The sequence below is a fragment of the Labeo rohita genome, chromosome 15, assembly GCF_022985175.1.
Source record: "Labeo rohita strain BAU-BD-2019 chromosome 15, IGBB_LRoh.1.0, whole genome shotgun sequence".
Lineage (NCBI taxonomy): Eukaryota > Metazoa > Chordata > Actinopteri > Cypriniformes > Cyprinidae > Labeo > Labeo rohita.
The window spans coordinates 31,992,165-32,013,210 of NC_066883.1; the positions used below are offsets into that span (position 1 = coordinate 31,992,165).

Here is a 21,046-nt window from a genome sequence, read left to right on the forward strand (position 1 = left end):
GACAATTGTAAGACAAGAAGCTACTTTAACTACTTAGAGATTGATTGTATTAATTATTAGTTTTCTTGTATTTGCAGCTGGTCACAGTAGCATTGGGGTCTTTTGTCATCTTTGTGATCCAGAAAGTCCAGATGTTCTTCTGCAAAAGCTGTTTCCAGCACCAGCAGCAGAGACTTTTTAAGCTTCTTCTTAAACTCATCGCACATGAACATATAGAGAACGGGGTTCAGACAGCTGTTTAGAAAAGCCAGGCAAACCACAAAAGGTGTTGTTTTAGATATTACTTCACGAACATTGACATTCTGCTTATTCTCCACTGCATTTAATGAAACAAAACACAATTTGTGAATATGGTAAGGGAACCAGCATATGAAAAAAGCCACAACCACAGATACAATAAGACGGTAAGGACCTGAGATGCTTCACCCTTGTGATACGTTTGACTTGTACTCCTATAGCTATATATGAAGATGCAATGATCAGGAAGGGGATGAGGAAGCCAACCATAAACCTGTATGTGAACAGAGACTGTAAGTCTAGATACTTGGTGCAGAAACTGATGACAAATGGAACGCTACAGCCAATGGATAAAATCCACACGATCATGCAAATGATCCTAGCTTTGACTAAAGTTCGTTTATTCTGTGCCCACACAACCATCCATGTGCACAGGCATCTGTCCAGACTGATAACAGTTATAAAAAAAATGCTAGCAAACATATTTAGCTCTGTCATAAAAGACAGAAGCTTGGACAAAACATAGCCTAGCGGCTTGCCAAAGATCAAGAAAATGCGTATGACTGGAGCAAAGGAGAAAAAGAAGTCTGCAATCGCCAAATTGAGAAACCAAATGGAGTTGACTGTCGTCTTCATTTTGTAGCCGGTTACAAAGATTACGAGCCCATTTCCAATAAAGCCCACGATAAAGATGGTGATGTAAATGCATATGGTGAAGATCTGGATGCTTGAAAAGCCCTCGTTCGCCTGTGTCACAGCAACACTAGTCAGATTATCTTTTTCCAAACTGGTGCACACTATACCCAAAAAAGGAAAAAACAATGGTGTGGTGAGAATTGGTTCTGGAGCAAAACAACATGCAAATTAAACATTCTGTGGCACATTTGACATGCAACATATTTTCTCTATTAGACATGCTGCACCATCATTTTTGCATTGAAAAAGATATGTGAAAGGACGATGTGTATAATGCATCTGCACTAGGATTCATTCTAAATTTAAGAAAAAAAAAATTCTACATAATGTGCCCTTTACAGAGTGTCTATTTACACTAAGTGCAAATAGCTCACCTTGCTGGCAGAGGCTATTTACAAATTCTAATTTCTAAATTTTTGATGTGATCGACCCCACTTCAAATCCGCCTTTTGCCGAACTTTTTTTTTCTCGCTTTTCACACCTCATATGACATCTGAAAACATTTATTTCCAATAAAAATGAAGGAAATAATCAAAAAGTTGAAAATAAAGTATCGGGTATGGTTACAGTAGGTTTTGGAAAGGCTTTATTGTCCCAATAAGGTGGCATACATTTAATAATTTTAATTAAAATTATAATTTACAATGATTGCATACTATTTTATAAGGTACTACAATACTGAGGTGCAAATAATTGCAACTATTTGCAATAAGTAGTATAAATAGCAGAAAATCCTGCAATTTTAACATGTGTAAATAGAATCTATAGCTATTTGCACTTAGTGTAAATAGCATCCATTGCAAAGAAAATATGCTGTTTTCACTTACTGTAAATAGCCTCTTTCTTTCTAAACATGCTCTCAGGCAAGCAAAATGTGCATGCGTGAGAGAGACATGCAAATTATTTTTATGGGTTCTCACTCCTACATTTAGAATTATCTGGATTCAGAACATCAGAACGAGGTAAGTAAATGCAATTTCATAGGAACTGTTCTGCTCAGATAAATACACAAATTGAATGGAATTCAATGAAGCCAAATAAAATCCACTAGCAATATAGCAAGTGAGTCATATTTAGCCAACTTCTGGTGATTTTCAACCTCTTTGGAGCTTAACTGTTATTTTGAAACTGAATAGAGTAGGCTATTTCAAAGAGAGGGAGGGAGAGAGAGAGATAGAGAGAGAGAGAGAGAGAGAATAATGTATATGAAATTTAAATAAAGAGAAGCCTGTTATGTGACCATATATTCAGAATCATAAAATGTTTAAATTCACAAAAGATCCCCAACCTGAACTGTTTACATAAATAAGTTACGGAAAATAAATAAAAAATAGACATCCTTGAAAGCTAACTTTGCCAGCTCTTGCTCAAGTTTTTTCAAAGAATTCTGATTACAGCTGCATTTCCCTCAGGTTTCTCAATCATACAATTGTAATAGTGTTTCCTAATTAGGTACATGGTTTACAACACAGATCTAAGCTGTCTGAATCACTATTACCGAGAAATCTCGTACACTGCATTGTTTTTTTTTTTTTTTTATTAAAAAACTTATTACCCTGAAGCATCCATTCCCCCACAGCTACCATTTACATGCATAATTCATGGTTATTTATTTATTTATTTATTTTACCATAACCATTTATATGATTTTTAATTCACTTGCCAAAATTGTAAACTATAAGGTTACAAACAAAAAGGTTTTTGATTATGTCTACACCAGTAATTTCTTTTGCAATATTAATAATAATATCAACAACAACAATGATAAACAACCATATTAAGTAATATAGGAATATTGCACAGATGAGACTCTTACCCATTTTCTGTATCTTGGTTTGTATTGTCAATCCTCACACCAACTTGGTCAAAAAATCAAGAGCTAGTAACAGTGTCTTCTCTACTTGTATAAAAAACCAATGGGTGTTTTGCGGATGTTGTGGTTCAGTAACTGCATAAATAGACTGGGTATTTTTCTGGGTGTATATATATATATATATATATATATATACACATATATATTCTATCAGCTCAAACAAGCCATTCTCCTCTGACCCATTTTCAGTAACTTGGTTTGTATTGTCAATCCTCACAACAACTTGGTCAAATAACAAGATCTCTTCTACTTACATATATGTGACCCTGGACACAAAACCAGCCATAAGTGTCAATTTTTCAAAATTGAGATTTATAAATAATCTGAAAGCTGAATAAATAAGCTGTCCATTGATGTATGGTTTAACAGGACAATATTTAGCAGAGATACAACTATTTGAAAATCTGAAATCGGAGGGTGCAAAAAAATCAAAATACTGAGAAAATCACCTTTAAAGTTGTCCGAATGACAACTTAACAATGCATATTACTAATCAAAAATTACGTTTTGATATATTTACAGTAGGAATTTTACAAAATATCTTCATGGAACATGATCTTTACTTAATATCCTAATGATTTTTGGCATAAAAGAAAAATCATTAATTTTGACCCATACATTGTATTTTTGGGTATTGCTACAAATATACCCCAGCGACTTAGGACTGGTTTTGTGGTCCAGGGTCACATATAAAAATGTTGCCACTTTGTGGGGATATTGTGGTTAAATAACTGCATGAATAGCCGTTTCACAGTTTGTAATCATATCACTCCACTTGCGGTACTTCCTACGGCGAGTGTCATAGCAGATAGCAGTGCCATTTTATAAATATTACTGTTTTTGTGTCATGGAAAGTAGTTATTTAAAAGATATTTTCAGGCAAAAATGTATACTTGTTTATTTCCAAATATGCACTTTGTTAATAAAGATAACGTATATTTTAAAATTTGCTTTGACGTTTTCGTCATGAATCCGCCCGACAGCACCTCACCTCTGCCAGATCTTCTGGAATTTACCGCTGACCCAAATGTCTCTGTAGTGCTTTCTGTAGCCATGGCAAACATCAAACCTGGCATGACACATCTTCCTGTATCTGAACTGAATGCAATAGCTTCATCAGAAGGGAAGCTATTTAGAGAAAAACAACTTAAATATAGGTCTGTTCCTTTTTTCAGTGTGATGAAATTGGCAGACAGAGACTCCTAAAGTGTAAAAACTACTTGTGATAATCACTTTTGGACAAACAGGACTGGAACCATAATTATGGCAATGATTTAAATCTACAAAAATAGTAAGCTGCACAACTGCACTGAGCAGCAAATCAGTATATTAGAATGATTTCTGAAGTATTATGTGACACCAAAGACTGGAGGAATGATGCTGAAAATTCAGCTTTGCATCACAGGAATAAATTATATTTTAATTTATATATATATATATATATATATATATATATATATATATATATATATAGCCGTTTTCGCTGTTTTTGTTTAAATAAATTCAGCCTTGATAAGCATAAGAGATCTTCTGAAAACATTAAAACCTTACCGACCCTAAACTTTTGAAGTGTAATTTATATTGTTATCAGTCGCATGCATTTTCTGTCATTTAATCAATGCCAGTTTTAGTTGTTTATTACCCTGAAATTGTTGTCTGTTAATAACAAACACATTTTGTTTTGGTCATGGTTCTTTTGGTCTTCACCTGTCACCATACATGTTACTATCAAAACACATTTTTTGACACTAGCCATTAAAATGTTTTAATTTAATTGCTTGAATCATTAGGCATCAACTTTAGAATGTGATTTTTTAGAAGATTTTTATTGGCCTTATGTTCAGCGAGTTGGACCTCTAGTTATAGGCGACAGTCTGGTCAATCCATTGACGGAGGTAAGAGACACGTGCGTAGACGGCTGGGGTGCGAACATTGCAGTCGGATGTGCCCCAGGACACAATGCCCACTTGATACCAAACACCTGAGCTCTCACACACCAAAGGACCACCAGAATCACCCTGTAGTTGACATACAAACCCATACAGACATATCAGAACTAAAGCACTGGTATACTAGGGGTGTAACGGTACACAGATGTCACGGTTCGGTACGTACCTTGGTTCGAGGGTCACGGTTCGATACGATTTTGATACAACAGAAAAAAAACAAAAAACAAATCTACTATGCTAGGTTTCTTTTCATTTATTTTAAACAGACAGTAGTACAATTTTTTCCACCTGCATGTGAAAATACAAAATATTATATCAAATTATTGTCATATATAGGCTATAATATCTGCAGTAGGCCTACATACATACAATAAATAAATACTTGAAATATATTTAATTTAGTTAACTCATAAATAAGGGGAAAAAAACTGATCGCTGTTCTTCTGCCGGCGGTTATCAAACAGAGTTGCATTACTGCGGGCGCCCCCTTCTGGATTGAGGGTGAACTGCCTGCATTCGTCATGCACCGAACCAAGATGCCCATACCATGACGGTTCGGTATCGTTACATCCCTACTGTATATATGCATAAAAACATTTAGGCATCTGTCTGCATATACTGTACCTGGCAAGAGGAGACGCCGGAGGCTCCAGCACAGATCATGGCGTCTGTGATTCTGCCCTGGCCCCAGTATTGCATGCACTGAGCGGGAGTCATAAGGGGCAGCGCGGTCTGCTGCAGGAAACGAGGTGTTGCTGTATAAACAAAGCAATTGGAAGAAAATCAAGCCACTTCGTAATTTTAGAAGTCATTTGAATGTTTGGAGCGATGATAGTGATATATTTACAGGTAGTTCCAGTTTTGCCCCATCCAGTGGTGACGCAAATAGTGCCAGAGGGAATGCTGGCCGTGGAGGCAGCCAGACACACGGGAGAGACACGGGACGTCAGCTGGGCTGGAGAAGACAGCTTCAGCAGGGTGATGTCATTGTTGAAGGTATTACTGTTGTAGTAAGGATGGGTGATGGCCTACAGCAGGAGGAAAAAAAAGCCTAACGTATGAGATGTCTCATACAATAAATGTCACGCATTGTTTAGTCAAATTGATGATTAAATATTATATTTGAAGGTTGTGAGGAAAGATAGACAAGCTGTTAAAATCAGTACTATTGTGAAATATTATTCCAGTTTAAAATAATTATGTTCTATTGAAATACAATAAGCAAAAGTAGTACCAAGCAGTAAGATTTTTAATGTTTTTAAGTAAGTCTCTTCTGCCTACCAAGCCTGCATTTATTTGATTCAAAGTACAGCAAAAACAGTAAAAATTTTAAATATGTTTACTATTTAAAATAGCTATTTTCTGTTCGAATACATTTTAAAATGTATTTTATTCCTGTGATTTTATAGCAGTTTTCAGCATCATTACTCCAGTTACATGATCCTTCAAAAATCATTCTAATATTCTGAAAACATATATTATTATTAATTTATTATCATTATTATGTTGAAAACTCTTTGAAAAATAGAAAGTTCAGAAGAACAGCATTTATCTGAAATAGAAATCTTTTGTAACATAAATGTTTTTATCATCACTTTTGATCAATTAAAGCATCCTTGTTAAATGAAAGTATTAATTATAAATTATACATTTTGTGAATCTAAATATAAAATTGGACCTTTCTATTCATCAAATAATCCTGACAAAATGTATTAAACTGTTTTAAATATTGATAATAATAATAATAATAATTTTATAATAATAATAATAATAATGTTTGAGCAGCAAATCTGCATATTAGAATGATTTCTGCAAGATTATGTGACACTAAAGACTGGAGTAATGATGCCGGAAATTTAGCTTTGATCACAGGAATAAATTACATTTTAAAATATATTCAAATAGAAAACAATTATTTTAAATAGTAAAAATATTTCAGAATTTTTATGTTTTTGCTGTACTTTGGATCAAATAAATGCAGGCTTAGTGAGCAGAAGAGACTTCTTTAAAAAACATCAAAAATGTAACTGTTCAAAAACTTTTGACTGGTAATGTATATTTTAAAATCTATTACAATATATAAAAAATACATTAAAATATTTTAATTTATTAATATGATGACAAATCTGAATTTCCTCTCACATGATCTTTCAGAAATCATTCTTATATGCTAACTTGCTGCTCAAGAAACATTTTTTCTTATTTGAAAATATCTGTGCTGATTAATATTTTTGTGATACATCTATTCTGTGATAAACATTCAAAAGAATAGAATTTACTTGAAAAAATATTTTGTAACATTATAAATATCATTACTGTCACTTTTAATTAATTGCTGAATTAAAATATTAATTTCTTAAAAAAAAACCCATCTTACTGGCTGTAAACTTTTTAGTAGTGCAGTTCTTTGAATTGAAAATTTCTTGACTAAAAACTAAGAAATCTCTTTTTTTTTTTTTTCATAGAGACTTCAGTGATATCTCTCAGTTACTCGCAACATTAATATTAATAGAGAAACAAAAAAAATCGTATGGTATTATAAGTTGAAAAAAAAAAGAGTAAGACGCAATGGCTAAAGGAGCCAGTTTGACGCAAGTAGTTTTAAGATCCCATTCTGTGTTCTGATTAGCAAGCATTTTTAACTGTGGCAGGATGACTAAACCCTGTGGCTCCTGAGGTAATGCTAAAGATATCATAAACCACAGCAATATTATCAGCAAACAGTGACTCAAAGTAAAGGGATGCTGGGCTGATGTCATTAAAGAGGTCATGAACTCAGTAATCAAAAATTCCTTGATCTTTTGACATATAAGAGATCACTGCACTATAAAAACCTCCTTTTCAGAACTCAAAGCTTTCTTGTTAGTCTAACATACTTAGTCCTTTGTTCACTTAATTTTACAGCAGATTCATTTACAAACAAGGCACAATTTGACGCGGGATTTTCAGAAAGACTGAAACTAAAAGACGATGCTGTGCCGACTATATTGGATCCGACAGTAATGTCGCAACACACAAGTGTGAGTAACTGTTTTTATAGTGTGATCATTATTGCTTTGTCTGTGATGTACTGAGTATGCGTTTTTGACCTAAATTACAACAGTGTCTGTTTATGAAAGATGTAGGCTGTCAAACATACACAACTATTAGCCAATCATAGCAGTCGACATTTACTTTCAAGTCTACAATCTGCCAAACCTATTCAAACACGGTCAAAACAGGACAGAAAAAAGCCTATTATGTTTTTTGTTGTAAAAATCCTGATAACATTATAAGTAGACCTCAAAGAACAGTACAAAATAATCAAAAAAGACCCATTGAAAGCTGATACCTTGGCGATTCTCATGACTTGAACAGACTCAGCGCTGGAGCTGCGGTCATGCTCTCCAAGAATAACGTAGTGATATCCAGCCCTAAGGTATGAAGAAAAAACAGGAGAAGTTGTAAACAGAAGCATGGAAAAGAATCAGGCAGGGTATGTTTATGACGTAAAACTGATTAGTTCTTACTGAACACGGCAGTGGGCAGCAGTGACCACCCAGTACTGGCTGATCAGGGATCCTCCGCAGAAATGAAAGCCATTGGATTGCTGGTTCATAAATTCACAAATGTAAATTATATTATATAATTAAATATAACTTTGGGTAAAATAAACATCATTGGTAATATTAAATTTACCATGCATCTCAAATAGGACCTATAAATACCTTAATTAAACCTAGTAACAATTACCTGGAGAGAGACCTGCCAAGGCCAGGAACCAGACACTGCATTCTCTCCATTAACAATTTTGCCGTAGCCACTAATTACTGGCTTGATGGAAGGCACGCCACAGCCTTTGGTTAGAAAAATACAATTAGTTGCAACATGCAATTAGTTTATTAGTTAGTACAGTTATAAATAATTGGTTTTAGAGTACTTATCTTGTGGTCGACACTTTGCAAACTGCAAAAACTCACCTAGAGTGGAGACCACAAAAGCAAAACAGCTGATGATCCAGAGCATGGTGAAGACAAGCACTTAAAATTCTGCTGTTGTTCCCATTGGGTTTCTCCCATGCTTTATATTCTCCTCAGGATCTGATAAAACTGGGAATTCATCAAGGTGCTTCCATGCAGCTGGTAGGATCTCAGAGCTCAGGAACATTCATATCTTGCTCAGTATAGTCATGTGACAAAAAGTATGTTGAAATATTGACAAGAACAAATGAATCAACTGAGAAAAAAGGTCAGCTTCCCACCTTTGTTGAAACATTTTTTTCTTAGTGCATTCAAGTGTAGCATTGAGACATTTTTTTCACCTGTAAATATATAACCTGAAGTTCTTGTCGACCCCATACAATCTTTCTAGCAGATGATACAAGAAAGAAAATGCAATAATAATAATAATAATAATAATAATATAAATATAATAATAATTATCTTAAAAGACCATTTCTCCATTCTTATATTTATAATAGACTTTTTTTTTTTTTTTTAATAAAGATGAAAAGATGAAAAGATGTTTAACCCTGTGGATTCTAGGAAAATGCCTATAGGTTACATAGTGTTACTCATGTTAATGCTGACACCCTGGGAATGCTCATAGTCTGCACAGGTTTTGTTTTAGAACCATGATCCTGCTTTACAAGGACAACACTGACAAACAAGTGTATTATGTCTTTTCGCAATCTGTTCAAACATGTAACGAAAAGCTTTTAAAAAAACCTTGGCTATGTACTGAAGTGCAGAAACAGACATGACTTAACAAGCAAGCTCTTATAGTTTAACTGGATTTGAGAACTTCATTTAATGCACTATATAATTTTGGTCAGCACCTTTTGTTTAGATGCCACTTTCATTAAACCCAAATTAGTGTGCTTGTGCGTGTGTCACAAACTGTCAAGGCATATCAAGACCCAAAAAGCTTTATTTGATATTCACTGAGCCATAAGTACATATCCATACATAAGTTTAGCATAAACAATAGTTAATTACAATGAATAGAGATGCATTGATAAGTTATAAAGTGCTTTTAATAAATCTAATGACATTATGTCATGAGGTATTTCCAGTATTCAAAACAGTAGCGTAACAGTGATAATTAAAACACAGTTTAATCACTAGACTAATTAATAAATATTCAGACAAAGAAGAACCAAAACTGAGGTATGAGACTCTAGCTGGTACTTTAGTTGAATCTAATGGTTTCAGTGATCCATTTTCGAAAGTAAGAGACACGGGTGTAGGAGACTGGACGGTCAATGCTGCAGGATTTGTGGCCCCAAGAAACTATGCCAACTTGGTACCAAACACCTGAACTCTCACACATCAGAGGACCACCAGAATCACCCTGCAGTCGACACAGAAATCAGTGATTAACATTGTGAGTTTTGGCCCTTTTACATGGTCTGTGAGCTGATATTTCACATGTTTTAATTCATTTAGTTTGATTTTTTTTTTTTTTATTAAAAGCTTGTGTGTAATGTATGTTCATGCATCTGTCTTTATACCTGACAAGACGAGGCCCCAGAGGCTCCAGCACAGATCATGGCATCTGTGATCAAGGTCCTACCCCAAATCTGCTTACACTGAGCCTGACTCACTATCGGCACAGTGGCCTCATGCAGGAATCGAGGATTCGCTAAAAGCAAAAGAATAATGTATGACAATAAGCGTCTGAATGGTTGAGCAAGGACCAACTACTGTTCATCTAGTAAATCCCAGAGTTATACCACTGAAATGGAAAGTGATAAAAATGGACTTACCTTCATTTTCTGTTTCGCCCCAGCCAGTGATGACACAAAGAGTCCCAGGGCGGATGCTGGTGAAGGAGCTAGGCAGACATATAGGAGAGACATAGGCTGTCATCTTTACTGGACTGGACAATTTCAGTAGTGCAATATCATTGTTGAAATCAACCGGTTTGTTGAAGTCAGGATGGGTGATGACCTGAAAGTGTAGGTTAGAAATTAATACAGTTTTTAGCAAATACGCATTAAACTGACCAGAAGTGACAGTAAAGACATTTATACTTTTAACCTCAAAGAATTTCTACAAAAATAGGAAGCATTAATGCAGCCTTTAATTTAAAAATTAAAATCTCTGTTTTAAATGCACATTGTAATAATCACATTAAAGATGATACCTTTGCAACTTTTTTGACTTGAACAAATTCATCATTAGAGGCAAGGTCATTTTGTCCAAGAACAACATAGTGATATCCAGGCCTAGAAAGACAGCGGCAGGGAAAAGTATGTGTCAAAATACCTGAATACATAGATAGATAGATAGATAGATAGATAAATAGGTGTTCTTACTGTACTAAACAGTGGGCAGCAGTTAGGACCCAGTTGTTGCTGATCAGTGTACCACCACAAAATTGCTGACCTCTGGATGTCTGGATCAAATATAAAGAATTTAATGAGTTCATCATTATATTCAGAGAATGAGGCCCACCACCATTAGGATATTCTGAGAAATGAATCCACTAGTATAAATAAAGATTTTGTCAACAATACCTGGATAGAGACCTGCCAGGGCCAAGAGAGTGCCTCATTTCCATGAATAATACTTGCAGGAATTCCCCCAACTACATTCTCCCTTATAGATCTTTTGGCAAAATTACCTGCCGGCTGAAATTGACGCACCCCGCATCCTATTATCAGAGAGAAAATTATGACAATAACTTATACATCCATAACATATATATAATCCTCATAAAAACCCATAAAAACTCACCTAGAGTGGAAGCCACCAAAGCCAAGAAGCTAATGATCCAGATCATGTTGCATACAACCACCTAATGTGTTGCTGTTGTCTTCAATAGAACTCTCTCCTGCTTTATATGCTCTCTAGCATCTGTTGAATTTTGCAATTCATACAGGTGTTCCATGCAGTTAGGAGGAGCTTAGGAATGTTTGTATTTGTCATATAAGGAAAACAACAAAAGTAATTATTCTTTTCTTCACGTGCCTGACTGTAATAGGTGAGTCAGCCAAACAAAAACAAAAGGGATATCATGTACCTTTCTGAAAACAAACTCTGTTTCTAATTACATTTCTTTCTCCAGGAATGCATTCAAATGCAGAAATGACAGTGTTTCATACAAAGCATGCCTTTCTGAATTTTCTTTTTTAAAACTTTAAACAGACCTTTACATTCTTTCTAGCATGTGATGAGACATGAGAAAACAAGAGACATGATATTAAGGAAATGATATGCTTTATTTTAATTGTGTCATATGCTTTATTTTTAATTGTGTCATACAGGAAACTTAATGAATGAATTGTAAAGCAGAGGTGTAAAAAGTCCTCCCTGTGGAATAATGATGAATAATGAACAGCTAACTAAACAAGTTACATGGCCTCACCTCAGCTTGGTATTTTGTTGTGATTATAGTGTGACTAACCTTGTAACCATTAAATAACAGCTTACTGACAGAATTACAGATTTGGAAACATGCTGTTACGATAAGTTAATATGCAAATGTAATTTCGTAAGTGCCATATTGCTTTGGTCACAAGCTATAAGTTGGTCTCATCTGGCACATCTGACCAATGTGAGTTGATAAGAAGCCTGTTTGAGATGCAGCAGTTGACGTGAATCAAATTTTGCGTTGGTTTTTGTCTATGTGTGAACCCAGATGTTCTGGAGTCAAGTTTAGTCCACTTCCTCAATGGTAGGACCAGAAGAGGAAGTATTTCCTGCCCCTCCAGGAAATCCCCCAGGCATTCCACCCGGCATTCCACCCGGCATTCCACCAGCGCCCTGATAGAGCTTGGTGATGATGGGATTACACACTTTTTCCAGCTCCTTCTGTTGGTGCTCGTACTCTTCCTTTTCTGCGGTCTGTGTCAAGACATAAGTGATTTAAAAGATGCTCTTTGTTCTGTGACGTGGCTCATTGCTCAATACAGTGTTTTCCAATCCTTTTCCTGGAGGCACATTACCAGTACATATTTCTGAACTTTTCTTAATTAAACACATCTGATTCAACTCATTAGTAGTTACTCCAAGACCAGAAATAGATGCGTCAGATGCCAACTGTGTACTGATAGCGTGCCTCCAGGAACAGGGTTGGAAAACACTGGTTAAATTACCTCATTGTTATTGGGTAAAACACTCTGGGTGGGTTACATAAACTGGTTTGTTCTTTAAGGTAAGGATATCGAATAAAGTTCCTTCAATGACATAATCATAACTGAAAGGCAAAGCCTTAATTCCATAAACAAGTGTAACCTGTAAATTGGCATGCAAGTTATTCAGTTTTTCGGTTGTTACCTACCTGGTTCCTGTCCAACCAGGCTATGACCTCATTGCATTTGTCAATTATAGTTTTTTTGTCCTCTGCACTGATCTTGTCCTTCAGCTTGTCATCCTCCACAGTGCTCTTCATGTTAAAGGCCAGGGACTCCAAAGAGTTCTTGGCAGTGACCTTCTCCCTCTGGGCTTCATCTTCTGCTCGGTATTGGTCAGCTTCCTGTACCATACGTTCAATGTCTTCTTTGCTCAAACGACCTGAAAGAAAAGATTAGCGAGAGACTTGTCGTGACAAAAAACTCGAAAATCAGTCAAGCTCAAGGTCAGGGCAAGTTATTTTACCTTTGTCATTGGTGATAGTGATCTTGTTCTCTTTGCCAGTGCTTTTGTCCACTGCGGACACATTGAGAATGCCATTGGCGTCAATGTCAAAGGTAACTTCAATTTGTGGCACACCACGAGGAGCGGGAGGAATGCCAATCAACTCAAATTTGCCTAGAAGGTTGTTGTCCTTTGTCATGGCTCTCTCCCCCTCGTATACCTAAAGATAATAAAAATGGGATCATTAAAGGATTGTTTTTTCAGTAAAAAAGAAATGAAGGTTTTTGAGGAAAGCATTCCAGGATTTTTCGCCATATAGTGGACTTCAACGGGGACCAGCGTGTTGAAGGTCCAAATAGCAGTTTCAATGCAGCTTCAAAGGGCAACTAAAGAATATTTGGTCTTATCTAGCAAAACGATTGGTCATTTTCTAATAAAATAATTAAATTTATATATTTTTTAACCACAAATGCTCTGCACCAATTCTGTTACTGATCTGAATGACCGATCGTTTTGCTAGATAAGACCCTTATTCCTCAGCTGGGATCGTGTAGATCCCTTTGAAGCTGCACTGAAATTGCAATTTGGACCTTCAAGCCGTTGGTCCCCACTAAAGTCCACTATATTGAGAAAAATTTGGAATGTTTTTTTTCTTTTTGTTCTCAAACACCTTAATTTCTATTCTCTTGGAGAAAGAAAGACATGAACATCTTGGATGACATATTGGTGAGTAAATTACCAGGAATTTCTTACTCTCAAAGTGAACAAATCCTTTAAAAAAGTCTCTAGTTATCTGCGTATGCCTCAATGAATTCTGGATGAATTGATGTCAGAATCTCAGTCATTTATATGACTTTCCTAAATACTCAATGCTGGTCACCAGCATATGTTGTGTTTAGGATGCTTGTTTGTTGGTGCCCCTACCAGGCTTAATAAGCTTTCCTTACAAAACCTTCAACAAGCCTCCCTTGGTCAATCAGTTTAATTCATTCACTATTATATTTTGCTGGTGAACAATAAGATTATGATGGTCCACCAGCTAGTCCACCATCAAACCAGCTTGGAAATGGAAATTCATGCTGGTCTAAGATTGGCCTTTAAGCAGGGGAAGAAGACCAAGAAAGTATGGGCCTACAACAACAAATTTCATTTACCTGGATCAGTACACCGGGCTGATTGTCCGAGTAGGTGGTGAAAGTCTGGGTTTGCTTGGTGGGAATGGTGGTGTTCCTCTTAATTAACACAGTCATGACACCACCAGCTGTCTCAATGCCCAGAGAGAGAGGAGTGACATCCAGCAGCAAAAGGTCTTGGACATTCTCCGATTTATCACCTGCCAAGATGGCTGCCTGGACAGCTGGTGAAATTTGAGGAAAGATTAGTATGTCATAAAGCAGAAGTAATTACTAATCCATCTAGAGAGCATTAGAAATGCAACCTCTCACCTGCTCCATAAGCTACTGCTTCATCAGGGTTGATGCTTTTGTTAAGATCCCTGCCATTAAAGAAGTCCTGAAGAAGCTTTTGGATCTTGGGAATGCGAGTGGAGCCACCAACCAGCACAATGTCATGGATCTGCGCCTTGTCCATCTTGGCATCCCGCAGAGCCTTTTCCACCGGCTCCAGTGTACCACGGAAAAGGTCAGCATTGAGCTCCTCAAAACGTGCTCTGGTGATGGAAGTGTAGAAGTCGGCACCTTCATACAGAGAGTCGATCTCAATGCTAGCCTGCGTACTGGAGGAAAGCGTGCGCTTGGCACGCTCACATGCTGTCCGCAGACGACGGACTGCACGTTTATTGCCAGTGATGTCTTTCTTGAACTTGCGCTTGAACTCTGCAATGAAGTGGTTGACCATTCTGTTGTCGAAGTCTTCACCACCCAGATGGGTGTCACCGGCAGTGGACTTGACTTCAAAAATGCCGTCCTCAATTGTCAAAATGGACACATCAAAGGTGCCACCACCCAAATCAAAGATGAGGACATTGCGCTCACCACCAACCTGTAGTGAATTGTGATCATAAGGCAACTCTTCAAACCTTACTGTGCTGGATTTCCAAATATCATTACAAGCCAGTTAAAGTGTTAGTTCACCAAAAAATTAAAATTATCCCATGATTTACTCACTCTCAAGGCATTGTAGGTGTGTATGACTTTCTTATTTCCGCCAAATACAGAGTTATATTACAAATGTCCTGGCTTGTCGGCGCCAATAGCCTTGTGGGCAGCGCACGACATATAGTGTGGCTGTCCTGTGTTCGAATCCCGACTCGAGGACCTTTCCTAATCTGTCCTATCACAATAAAGGCAAAAAAATGCCAAAAATAGATCTTTAAAAAAAATGTCCTGCCTTCCATGCTTTATAATAGCAGTGGGAGGGTGTTTTTGTTCAACAGTCAAAAAGAAGTCCAATAAAGCACATCCATCCATAATAAATAGTGTCTCAAATGGCTCCGGGGGTGAATAAAAAGCTCCTGTAGTGAATCAATGCATTTTTGTAAGAAAAATATCCATATTTAAAACATTATAAACTGTTTTCTCTAGCTTGTGCTAACTGTCATACACAAAAGCCGTTCCTGCCGGAAGACATAGGACATATCGATTCAGTACAGGAGGCCTTTTTCACCCCCTGGAGCTGTGTGAGGCACTTTTTATTATGGATGGATGCACTTTATTAGACTTCTTTTGGACTGTTAAAGAAAAACACCCACCCCACTGTTATTTTAAAGCATTGAAAAGCCAGGATATTTTTTTATAGAACTCTGAATGGATTCGTCTAAAAGAAGAAAGTCACCAAGGATGCTTTGATGGTGAGTAAATCATGGGCTAATTTTCATTTTAGGGTGAACTAACCCTTTAAGCATGTTCAGGGTATCTCTTTACCTTTTTGTCCAATCCATATGCAATGGCAGCTGCTGTCGGCTCGTTGATAATGCGGAGGACGTTAAGGCCAGCAATGGTTCCAGCATCCTTGGTGGCTTGACGCTGAGAGTCATTAAAGTAAGCAGGGACTGTAACGACTGCATTTGAAACTGCCTGAAATAACAAGAAGATTAAATCCTCATTAGCATGATTGTGTTTAGCATGTATAAAGTGATTTTTTGTGATTAATAATGAAGACGTTTTTGCATTACTGTTCTGTGTTCAAAAATAATTTTGCTAATGAAGAATCAGTGGATGCTTTTAGTAACATTTCTTGTAAAAGATGCAAGTTTGGATGCAACACATTTAAAAAAAAAAAAAATCTTGCTGACACTAACGATTGCAATCATAGGCCTACTTCCTGTAACCAGTGTTATCATCTCATCAACGTGGAGGTTTAATTCAGCTCATAACATGCACAAAACAAACTTGTACTGTATTGGAGATTTTTGAACATGGAACGTGTGCTGCAGAATCAGATATTAATCTGTGGTGATTTTTTTCCCCAACCACGAACTTGTGCAAACGTCACTAAAAAGATAAAATGTTTGAAGCTATGTTTGCAGAACTTTGAACTTGTGCTGCTGACAAATGTTAGTGTTCACCACACTATGACTGTTTCTCTGTTTTGGTTTTGGCATGCGTTACTACAGTACGTGATAACAGCTTTATATCCGTTATAAATTATGCACAACTCTCCTCACTTAGCATTTTTCAAGGGGCTGCTTCAAATGTTGTAGTACAAACAAATACGGCCATCTAAAACATATATATTGTTTCGAAACAAAGGACGTTACTTAATCAACAGAATTACACAATATTTTTCTGCATTTTCAGAATTTCTATCACATCCTCACAGCCAGAGGTCACAAATCATTCATTCTCAACTCACTCATCACACATTTTCTCACAACTTTAATAACGATGTGATCTCAAGGAAGATATGCTCTCTTTAGCTTGGGCATCTATTTCCTGTATGCTCGAATGCATATTATATAAGAAACAAATGGGCCTGAAAATGTAAAAGTGCTAATTTACAGTGCTTTTGCATAGTTTCATTCACCTTGCCCAGGTAAGCCTCAGAGATCTCCTTCATCTTAGTAAGGACCATAGAGGACACCTCTTCAGGGTAGAAGGTCTTTATCTCTCCTTTGTACTCCACTTCCACCTTGGGCTTACTGCCATCATTGATTACCTTAAATGGCCAGTGCTTCATGTCAGACTGAACCACAGGGTCATCAAAGCGTCTACCAATCAGGCGCTTGGCATCTGTTAAACCAGTAAGATGGATGCAAAAGACAAAATGGCAACAAAACAGGAACACTGCTTTAAAAACTTGCTGCTAACAAAGACTTTACAGTGTGTACAGTATGTCTTCACTTTTAGTTTTATAATTATATTACTTGCACTGCCATCTAATGGAGAACAGTAGCATAAGCAAGTGTCAATCTCTTTCTCAACTAAAATGCATCATGTTCTTGTAAGCTATGAGCTGCCTTACCAAACACTGTGTTATTGGGGTTCATGGCTACTTGGTTCTTGGCTGCATCTCCAATCAGTCTTTCGGTGTCTGTGAAAGCGACATAGCTGGGGGTTGTTCTGTTCCCTTGGTCATTGGCGATGATCTCCACCTTTCCATGCTGGAAGATTCCCACGCAGGAGTAGGTGGTGCCCAAATCAATACCCACCGCTGGACCTTTTGACATCTTGCCTGGACCAGATGACCAATGTGGATTTTAGTTAAGTATCAGAATAAAGTATTTTTAGCTCTTTTATTAAGAATGATACAGAAAGAATGTTTACTTTCTTGTATAAGTGAGCTTACAAATCACACCTTTAATGTGTGCATGTTTTCTTTTTTATAAACAGTCCTACAGTATTAAGTCTGCAAAGAAACAGCATCCAACAATGGCATTACACGACTACATTCAATGGTATTTTATCTTATTCAATGCATTGTTTGCATAACCCTGCTGAGGAAAAAAAAAAAAAAAAACACAGCTAAAACCAGCCTAAGCTGGTCATTCAGCTTGGTCTTAGCTGGTCAGCAGTTTTAGAGGGGTTTTGGCCACTTCCTTAGCTGGTCAGTTTCGGAGACTAGCTGGAAAAACCAACTAAAACCAACTTGACCAGCCAAAACCAGCCAACCAGTTTATGCTGATGTTAGCGTTTTTTTTTTTTTTTTTCAGCAGGAAAATTACGCAACTTTTTACAAAACATTCATTCTCAAGCAAGAAAAGAGCTACTAAACCCTTTAAAGGAATCTTAGGTTATCTTCCCTTATAAAAATTAACCATGGTTTTATCACGTAAAAGCATAAAACTGTTAACCACAAATTAACCATGTTTTGCTACACTAACTATAGTTTAACCATTCTATTGATAGTAAAACTGTGGTTATCAATATGCTAAAAACATGGTTAGTACACTTTTACTATAGTAAAAGTTGTTTTAAATTTAAGGTTGTTTTAAATTTCACACTGCTCATAATTTAACAGTTAATCTCTTGTGTATTCATAATTTGACATTTCACACTGTACATTTGACACTGTACTGTGACCTGTTTACCTAACAGCTCTTTTCCCTTCCTCCTATTGCCGACCGTACTACTGTCAAGTGTTTCCTGAATCAATGAACTCATTGGGCTATAAAGGTAAGAGTAAAACAATCTCTTCTTCATTTCAGTTTGCGTGTTTTCTATCACCAATTGACATATTTCCCCCCAAACACTAAAACGACTGTTTATACAACGCGCGGTCAGTAAACCATGTCTACTTTGATACTGTTGCAGCGCATTTTTTTTAGCTAGGGGGTTAAAGTGGTGCTAACCCCGCTTTTAAATTACAAGTGGAACAGTTACCCCAGGTTAAAAGTAAAAGTGTGAAAAAAAAACACCTCAGTAAATTATCTCAGTACATTGCATTAATGAAGTAACAACAATAATTAGATTCTATGATTTAAAAAAAAAAAAAAAAAAATTTAATTTAATGATTTTATTTTGTTAAATAATAATAAAAAAATGCATATTTATCCTGAATAAATAAATAAATAAATAAATAAATAAAATCACTAGGGTATCAGTAAAAACAAAAAACAAACAAACTGGTTAGTCTCTAAATAAAATAGGTGTAGTAGACTGAATGTGGCACGTTTCCAGATACATCCACATTTGTTCTGCAGTCATGCCATCATGCTGTCAGCTGCTTTAGAAAGCACTAGACTGCCTGCTTGGCTGCATGCCATGGCTGTGTGTAACAGCAACTGTGAAGCTCTGTGTCATTGCACACTGCTTTACTTAATAATTAGATTTTCTAATTCATTATAAAAATAGAACATTGTCTTATTTATCTTTTTATCAAACATTGTAAAATGCAAAACCAAACAGGTCAGTATAGAAGGGGAACAGAAGGTAACATTCCTTTGCAGAGCAAATCAAGTTAAGGATTTTAGGAAAAGCCTCAGAGGAGAAAAAAACAAGCCTGACAAAGAAGCAGGTTGTTTTTTACAGAAAAGCATGTAGACAAGAGCACATTGGGGAAGTTAAGAGACAAAGAATCTAGTGCTGAATGGGTCATGTGGCCTACAGGATCCACATGATTTGCTGTGTCTGCATGTTTGGAGATTTGAGGGACCAGAATTAGTCTGTAGTACTCAGAATGTATATATATATAGGAAAAGTGCATTAATAAAGAACAAGTAGGTGTGTCCAAACTTTAAACTGTGTCCTCCATGCATAAATGTGTTTTTTCTTCTAGCACAGAGATTTTCAAATGATTCCTGGTGCTACCCTAGAACATTTTGGATGTCTCCCTTGTCTATTTGGATGAGTTTCTAAGAATAAACTGAACTCATTAAAATAAACTGTTTTTCTACTTGGAATTCCAGCTGGAGCCTCACTTATCATATTGGAAGTTTATTGTGGGATTTGGTCCAGAACACACAAATTCTCTTCATTTTAATAGTTTGCACATCGGAGCAAATGAAAAAAAGAAATAAATCTAAAGTAGACAGAAGCAGACAAAACAGAACACCAAAGCAGGCTGATTGCAATCAAGCTTCAAAGAAAACATTTACCTTTCTGCAAAAGTTACTTGAGATGTAATGGAGTGTTACGTGTGTCCTTTCCCTCAGCACGGGGTCTGTCCTCGGCCAAAGTCCTGCTAGAGTTCGTCCTGGTGCCTTTTGCACTTTTGCACTGCCGGACTCAGAGGCAGAAGCCCTGGACTCCTGTGTGTATATAGCCACGGCGGCCAGAGAGATTCCAGCATGAAGTCACCTGACCTCACAGCGCAGAGAAAGTTCCAGGCTGCAGATCTCATGTGCTCCAGCCTCGCCAGCTAACGTCTGCCATTCAGAGCAGGCACAGTGAGGTAACAACCAACTGCTAACAGCAGGGCAGTGTAACACAAGACACTTGTTTTCATTCACGTCTATATTAAGTATGACACAGTCAATAAGTGGAGTGTCCTCACCTTCTTTTACAGTTTTAAGTATTTCGAGAACTTTTTGTGGTGCTTTTTGCCTTAAAATGCCCAGTGGTGCTGTAGCATGCTAGATAAACACATGCTCTCACGAGATAAGGTCACCAGACAGTGGTAAGCACTGAAAGACTTATGAATAAGACATTTTTTCTTCAGGGATATTTCATAGGTAATCCAAAACAGTGCTCTCATCTAACACTTTATATTAAATTAGCCAGTTTCCATAAATAGTAAAAAACATTGACCAAATGGAGAGTCTTTAGAAAATGTTGGTAATCAACCTTAGGATGTTGATTTTGTATAAGGTCTGCAGTTTTTTTCTTTCTTGT

The 21,046-nt window shown here is 36.6% G+C and overlaps 3 protein-coding genes and 1 pseudogene across 3 annotated transcripts; all 4 read right to left on the bottom strand.

The window, feature by feature from the left end:
* Nucleotides 1-56: 56 nt before the first annotated feature.
* On the bottom strand, nucleotides 57-3,882 carry LOC127176942 (C3a anaphylatoxin chemotactic receptor-like; annotated as a pseudogene).
* Nucleotides 3,883-4,613: 731 nt separating this feature from the next.
* Nucleotides 4,614-8,817, bottom strand: LOC127176739 (chymotrypsin-like protease CTRL-1). Its single transcript, XM_051128510.1, has 7 exons — nucleotides 8,715-8,817; nucleotides 8,488-8,591; nucleotides 8,265-8,344; nucleotides 8,087-8,168; nucleotides 5,603-5,783; nucleotides 5,380-5,510; nucleotides 4,614-4,824 (listed from the first exon to the last, which is right to left on the bottom strand). The coding sequence occupies exons 1-7, from the start codon at nucleotides 8,758-8,760 to the stop codon at nucleotides 4,663-4,665; spliced, it is 786 nt and encodes a 261-aa protein (XP_050984467.1). The 5' UTR covers nucleotides 8,761-8,817; the 3' UTR covers nucleotides 4,614-4,662.
* Nucleotides 8,818-9,645: 828 nt separating this feature from the next.
* si:dkey-238d18.3 (chymotrypsin-like protease CTRL-1) lies at nucleotides 9,646-11,802 on the bottom strand. The gene is made up of 7 exons (XM_051129182.1): nucleotides 11,475-11,802; nucleotides 11,255-11,391; nucleotides 11,054-11,133; nucleotides 10,882-10,963; nucleotides 10,502-10,685; nucleotides 10,247-10,377; nucleotides 9,646-10,086 (listed from the first exon to the last, which is right to left on the bottom strand). The coding sequence occupies exons 1-7, from the start codon at nucleotides 11,518-11,520 to the stop codon at nucleotides 9,925-9,927; spliced, it is 822 nt and encodes a 273-aa protein (XP_050985139.1). The 5' UTR covers nucleotides 11,521-11,802; the 3' UTR covers nucleotides 9,646-9,924.
* A 138-nt stretch (nucleotides 11,803-11,940) lies between these two features.
* On the bottom strand, nucleotides 11,941-20,549 carry hsc70 (heat shock cognate 70). Its single transcript, XM_051129180.1, has 9 exons — nucleotides 20,311-20,549; nucleotides 17,739-17,948; nucleotides 17,301-17,506; nucleotides 16,199-16,351; nucleotides 14,762-15,317; nucleotides 14,471-14,673; nucleotides 13,338-13,536; nucleotides 13,021-13,253; nucleotides 11,941-12,584 (listed from the first exon to the last, which is right to left on the bottom strand). Exons 2-9 carry the CDS (start codon nucleotides 17,941-17,943, stop codon nucleotides 12,396-12,398), a joined length of 1,944 nt encoding a protein of 647 aa, XP_050985137.1. The 5' UTR covers nucleotides 17,944-17,948; nucleotides 20,311-20,549; the 3' UTR covers nucleotides 11,941-12,395.
* Nucleotides 20,550-21,046: the final 497 nt, after the last annotated feature.